This window comes from Coloeus monedula (genome assembly GCF_965178545.1).
Source record: "Coloeus monedula genome assembly, chromosome: 27".
NCBI lineage: Eukaryota > Metazoa > Chordata > Aves > Passeriformes > Corvidae > Coloeus > Coloeus monedula.
The window spans coordinates 5,061,056-5,067,489 of NC_138807.1; the positions used below are offsets into that span (position 1 = coordinate 5,061,056).

The 6,434-nt window shown below is 66.1% G+C and overlaps 1 protein-coding gene across 1 annotated transcript; it reads left to right on the top strand.

Moving 5' to 3' along the window:
• Positions 1 to 1,687: 1,687 nt before the first annotated feature.
• On the top strand, positions 1,688 to 5,337 carry MEF2B (myocyte enhancer factor 2B; the record flags this gene model as incomplete). Its single annotated transcript, XM_082297996.1, has 8 exons — positions 1,688 to 1,741; positions 1,871 to 2,074; positions 2,146 to 2,277; positions 2,877 to 3,039; positions 4,038 to 4,183; positions 4,350 to 4,461; positions 4,548 to 4,632; positions 5,022 to 5,337. 8 exons carry the CDS (start codon positions 1,688 to 1,690, stop codon positions 5,335 to 5,337), a joined length of 1,212 nt encoding a protein of 403 aa, XP_082154122.1.
• Positions 5,338 to 6,434: the final 1,097 nt, after the last annotated feature.

The following is a 6,434-nucleotide window of genomic DNA, read 5'->3' on the forward strand; positions in this document are numbered from 1 at the left end:
GTTTCATCCATCCATGGATCCATCCCTCCATCCGTCCATGGATCCATCCATCCCTCCATGGATCCATCCATCCCTCCATGGATCCATCCCTCCATCCCTCCATCCATTCCCAACACTCTGGAGCCTCAAAAATTCCTGCCGGGATGAGGCTGTGACAAGACACAGGGGGGTCACAGCCAGGCGAGCACCCCCGGGGGGCCAAACCCAAGGATCAGCCCCAAATTCCCACCCCCACATGAAACACTGTGGAGTGGGGACCCTCTGGATGTCCCCAAGGAACGCCGCAGGTGTCGGAGCCGGGAGGAGCAAGGAAAACACCCCAGGGATGGCTGGGAATGGGAAAACCTCCGCCTTTCCACCAGGGAATTCTCGGCCCTTTCCGGCGGGGCCAGGGTGGTCTGGGCACCCCCCTGGACCTCGGGAGGGGGGCACGGGGGGGGTCGTGCGTGGGCCCGGGGACGCAGGGTGGCAGCGGGGCCGTGGGAACGGCAGCACAATTTCCTTCCATAAATTAAAATTAGTTTTGATCAGCTAAAAATAGCGGCCGAGCACGATGGTAAAATGGCAACGTGCTCGAGAGGGGGAAGCGGGACACGCCGGGGGCATCGGGGGACCGGAGGGTCCCCAACTGCACCCCTGGCATCCGGCCTGGCACTGGGGGGGGGGGGGGGGGGAAGGGGCTGCTGGCCCAGCTGGGGGGGTCCCAAAATCATCCCCGACACGGAGCTGCCGCCCCGCTGCCTTCCCAGCTCCGCTCTCGCCCCGGGCTTGGGGTTTGGGGACAGCAGGGACAGAGCCACCCCCAAACCGGGGTGGGCATGAGAGTCCCATTGGGAGCCACCCGCGGTTCTGTTGGTGGCACCGGGGTGTCCCGGAGGGATTTTGGGGTGGCTCTTGCTGGGGGGGGGTGGCAGAGGAGCAAGAATTGGGGGGTTGTGACAGCAGCGGGGTGTCCCAACGCTGTGACAGGCTCGGAGGGTGCTGGCACCCCACAGCCAGGGTGGCACGGGGGGTCGCCAGCCCCGTATCCCTGCCCAGGGCTGGCTCACGTGGCCGCAGGAGTGGGTGGGTGGTTTCACTTTGCTGTCTCCTCGTGCAGCCACTTCCTGGCCTGCGAGCGGTGGAGGTCAAATTTAGTCTGGTGGAGGTTGAAAAAAAAAAAAAGAAAAAAAGATTTAAAAAAAAAAAACCCCAAATTTGAACCTAAAGCCAACCCTTTTGTTCAAGGGACCCTCCCCGCCGCCAGTCCGGCCCCCTTTTAAACACCCTCCGCATCCCACGGAGCCGTCGTGAGCAGCTTCAGGAGCAGCCTCGGAGCGGCCCCTTGGGTTTGGGATGAAAACTCTGATCCCAAACTCCCGCTGAAGGATTTGGGATCACGGCACCGCCGCTTCCCAGCCAACACCCAAAGGTGCTTGGGGCTGCCGTGGGGGTGATGGATTGGGGCCGCTGGGCAGGGCCAAGGGGATTTTTTCCCCTCTAACCCAGCAGAATTTCCCATTTTTCCCCCATTTTCCGCTTGGCCACCATCTTTGCGGAAGAAGAAATGACCGAACTTCCTCTGAAAACTGATTTTTTTTGGGGCAGCCAAACTTATTTTTGGCAGCGCTGGGGACAGCCCCGAGGGCTGTGGGGCTCAGGGGTTTCTCGCTCTCTTCCAGCCCCAAACCCAGCAGAGGAGGCAAAAATGGGCCGGAAAAAAATCCAGATCAGCCGGATTTTGGATCAGCGGAACCGGCAGGTAGGAGCCACTCGGGGCCGAGGTGGGGCTGAGGTGGGGACCAGGGTGATGGGAGGCAAAGCCGCCCTGCTGCCGCCACCACCCCGTTGGGAGCGTTTTTAGGAGAATCCGGGTTGTTTTATGGGGCAGGTGACCTTCACCAAGCGGAAATTCGGGCTGATGAAGAAGGCGTACGAGCTGAGCGTGCTGTGCGACTGCGAGATCGCCCTGATCATCTTCAACAGCACCAACCGCCTCTTCCAGTACGCCAGCACCGACATGGACAAGGTGCTGCTCAAGTACACCGAGTACAGCGAGCCCCACGAGAGCCGCACCAACTCCGACATCCTCGAGGTAGCGGCCGGGGGCGGCCCCCGGGGCCCCGGGGTGGCCACAGGGACCCGCTCATTGTGGCCTCCCCGCAGACGCTGAAGCGCAAAGGGCTGGGGCTGGAGAGCCACGAGCTGGAGCTGGAGGAGGGCCCGGAGCCGCCCGGGGACAGGGGGAGAAGGCTCGGGGATGGAGTGGATCTGGCGCTGGCGCGGCCCAGGTTTTATGTGAGTCGCTGGTGGGGGTGAGGGTCCCCGAGGGTCCTGTCCCATCCCTGGCTTTGATTTCTGCTTTGTCCTGAAGGGTCCTGAGGGTCCCCAAGGGTCCTTGTCCCCTCCCTTGACATCTCATTTGCCCTGCAAGCTCCTGAGGGTCCCTGTCCCCATTTCCTCCCTGTCCTTGATCTCTGATTTGTCCTGCAAGGTCTTGAGGGTCCCCGAGGTTCCCGTCCCATCCCTGCCCTTGGTTTCTGGTTTGTCCTGCAGGGTCCCAAGAGTCCCCAGCCCCTCCTTGAGCTCTGGTTTGTCCTGAAGGGTCCTGAGGGTCCCTGTCCACTCCTTGTCCTTGATTTCTGGTTTGCCCTGCAGAGCTCCAAGTGTCCCCAGGGGTCCCTATCCCCTCCCTGTCCCTGACCTCTGCTTTGCTCTGCAGAACCCCAGGAGTCCCCAGGGGTCCCCAAGGGTCCCTGTCCCTTCCCTGTCCCTGACTTCCGCTCCACTCTGCAAGTCCCCATTTCCTCCCTCCACCTCTGCCTCTCTCTGCAGTGCCCCGAGGGTCCCCAAAGGTCCCGAGGGTCCCTGTCCCTGATCCCTGTGTGTCCCCGCAGAGCCCGGTGCCACTGCCTGAGGCAGCCTATGGCAGCTCCCCTCCGGCCACCGACACCTCCCTGGGCAGCGCCAGCAGCTCCCCGCAGGGCCAGGGCCGCTCTCCTGCCTTCAAACCGGCTGCCTCGAAGCCACCGGGACGGTCCCCAGGGCCACTGCCCCCAGGTAGGCTCGGGGCCATCAGCCGGGCACACTGTGAGGGGGTGGGTGCAGGGGAGAAGGGCCCTGCCATGGGTGTCCTGTCCCCACCGTGGGCACCCCATCATCACCCTGGACACCCCGACCCTGCCGTGGACACCCCATTCCCAACATGGAAATTCCATCCCTGCCGTGGACACCCCAACACCACCCTGGACACCTCATTCCTGCCATGGACACCCCATTCCCAACACGGGCACCCTGCCCCTTCCATGGCCACCCCATCCCCACCATGGCCACCCCCTCCCTACCACGAGCACCCAAACCCCACGGCCCCGCGGGGATTTTCCCAGCCAGGCCCTGCCAGGCCCCGCATGCAAAGCTTCTCTCCCGGGGACTTACCGGGAACGGGGCCGGGGTGGCTGCGTGGGCAGGAGCGGTGCCGCAGCTGTGGAAACACCGGCCCCAACCTCCCTCCAGCTGCTTCCTGTGCCCTGCCAGCAGCCGGCACCCAGCTGTCCCCTCACCCTGTGCCCGCAGGTTCCTCCCGTGTGGCACAGCTCGGCATGGGGGGCTCATCCTGCCCGCTGGGACAGGGCGGTGACAGGGTGACAGAAAAGCAGCGGCAAACCCCACAAAACCTGGGGCTTGACTCAGGGGGGTGGGAGGTGGCGCAGGATGGGGACAGGCAGCATCCCAAATGCTTGGATGGGGACACGGGCACGCTGGACATTCCCACGGGAGGTTCCGGCCGCTCCATGGGGAGCTGCTGCTCCCCTCAGCAGGGTCCGGCCAGGGGGGTTTGCAGCCTGCTGGATCCAGCCACTGCCTTCGTGTGTCACCTCTTGTCACAGCCCGTGGCCACAGCCCAGGTGGCCCATGGAGGAAGTGGCTTTGCCGGAGCGCGGCACCGTGCAGGCACACACGGCTGCCCACGGCCCCGGGGCCACTGCGGCCACCGCGGCCACCGCCACGGGGATCCCCCGAGGATCATCCGTGCATCCTCCTGTCCCTCTGTCCGCCAGGTCTCAGCTACCCCCTGTTCCCTGCCGCCAGCCTGAGCCGCGCCTTGGCCACCAAGACGCCACCACCGCTGTTCCTGGGGGCCGAGGGCCGGCGTGGCGAGGCCCAGGGCAGCCTGGCGAGTGGCCGGAGCGGCGGCAGCGCAGCGGTGAGTCAGTTGTCCCCATGGCCACACGGGTGTCCCCTCCCCAAATCCCTCTGCTCCGATCTGCCCCTTCCTCCGGGGTTTTGCTGGGGGGCACAGGGAGTGGTGCGGAGGGGTCCCCCGAAGCTTTGGGGCACAAAACCTATTGGGGTCACCCCATTTCCCGCAGCGGCCGCTGTACCCTGCCCTGCAGACCCTCAGCCCCGTGCTCAGCCCGGGCAGCTCCGGCCTTCCGAGCCACGGCCTTGCCGGCTTCCCCTTCCTCAGCCCGGCCCAAGCAGGTGAGTCGCGGTCGCTCAGCTTTGGGACAGCGCTGTCCCCACATTTGTCACCCTCCCCTGCTCACTGTTGTCCTCCCACCCCGCAGATTTTGGGGCTGGCGAGGTCCCGCCGCCCCCCGGCTTCCTGCAGCCCCCGGCGTGGCAGCACCCGCGGGACATGGCAGCGCTGGGGTAAGGACGGGGGGCACAGGGGGGACGGGGCAGGGATGAGCCCATTCCGCCGCACCCACGGGTGTCACCTCCCAGCCGCGGGCACTGCAGGCACCGAGGGGCAGCCCCCCACCCACCAGGGTGGTCTTGGGGGTCACCCCAAAGCCTCTCCAGAGCTTATTTCCAGCGGGATTCCCCCACGGATCTTGTCCCCATGTCCCCCCCCCCCCCGCCCCCCAGTCACACTCCGGGCTCCCAGCAGCCATGCGGGCACCGGCCCAGTGCCCGACTGGGCCAGAACCAGTCCAGGACAGGAATTTGGGGGGGGTCTCAACCCCTCTAGGTGGGAAAGGGGATACCTGGCAGGGGATACAGGGAGACGCCCTCATCCCCATCCCCTCTCGCCGCAGGGCCAGCAGCCGGATCGTCCCCGCGGAGGAGCCCGCGCCTGCCCCCGGCGCGTCCCCGCAGCACCAGGCCATCAGCATCAAGTCGGAGCGGGTGTCGCCGGGGCTGGGCTGTCCCCCGGGCACCCCCCAGCCCTCCCTGACCAGCCTGGCGTCCCTCAGCGAAGCCTCCCGAGCCCCCGGAGACCTCCAGCCCCGGGATGACCTCGCCAAGGGCTACCCTCCCTACGCGCTGGGGCCACCGCGGCCACTGCCGGACGAGCAGAGGGTCCCTGTCCCCGCGCGGCGGGGACAGCCCGTGGACGTTTGGCAGAGATAGCGAGGCCGCCGGGGTGCAGGGAGGGGGAAAACCCAGCTTGGGGGAGCAGCCCCCCGCTTCTTCCCCACCCTCAGACCCTCGGGAAGCCCCCCGTGCCCGTGGCAGTGCGGTGGTGGCGACCAGCGGTGACACCGGGCTCCCTGCAGGGTCACTGTCGCCCAACCCTGGGGCTGCAGCTCCTCGAGACCCTCCCTCCCTGGAGCCCCCAAATGCCACCAAGTCCCCTCCTTTCAGCTCTGCCCGCCACCCCCTGCGAGGCCAGGAGCCCAGCGCTGTCCCGGTGTCCTGTCCGGTGGTGTTGGACACCGGCCATCCCCGTCCTTGCGCCTGTCCCCTCGCCAGCAGCGTGTCCCCGGCGAGCGGGAGTGGCTGGGAAGTGCCACGCGGTGGCAGCAGGACTGAGAGCACCGGCAGCGGCTCCAACCCTGCAGCCACCGGCCCAATTCCGAGCCCAGCGGGACACGGGAGGGGCGCAGGGCACAGGGGACAGGGGACAGGCGGGGTGGGGGGTGCCGCTCCCCCAGCCAGGGACTCTTTTCTATTTATTATCTTCTCACCAATAAAGAGCTGGGGGTCTCGGGGTGTCTGGTGTGAGCTTCTTGGGGTCAGGCAGCCCAGTTTGGGGTGGCACCGCATTGACGTCGCCAAAGGGAGAGGTGGCACATGCCCACACCCCCTTGCTCTCAGCGTCGCTGTGCCCCCCGTGTCCCCCAGGCTCAGAGCCACCTCTCAGGGTGGGTGACAGCCGGGTCACCCCCACTCAGGTCAGGTCGTTGGGGCTCAGCCGTGCTGCTCCCACCCCTCAGTGACCCCAAAAAGCCTCTCAGGGGGTGTCAGAGCAGGTGGGAGAAGGAAAAATCCCTTAAAATGGGGATTTGGGGTGCGAGGAGGGGGTTACGGGGGGTGGGCCTGGCCCAGCTGAGCTGAGCCTGTTTTAGCTCAGGGCTGGGCTGGGCCTGGGAGTTCTGCTGCTTTTTGGGGTGCATCCCCTGGGGCCTGTGGCGTGCTGGGTATGGCCACAGCCACAGCTGGGAGGTGACCAAGGAGGGGGCACCAATGTCCTGCAGCACCATCACCCCACAGGGACATTTTTGGGG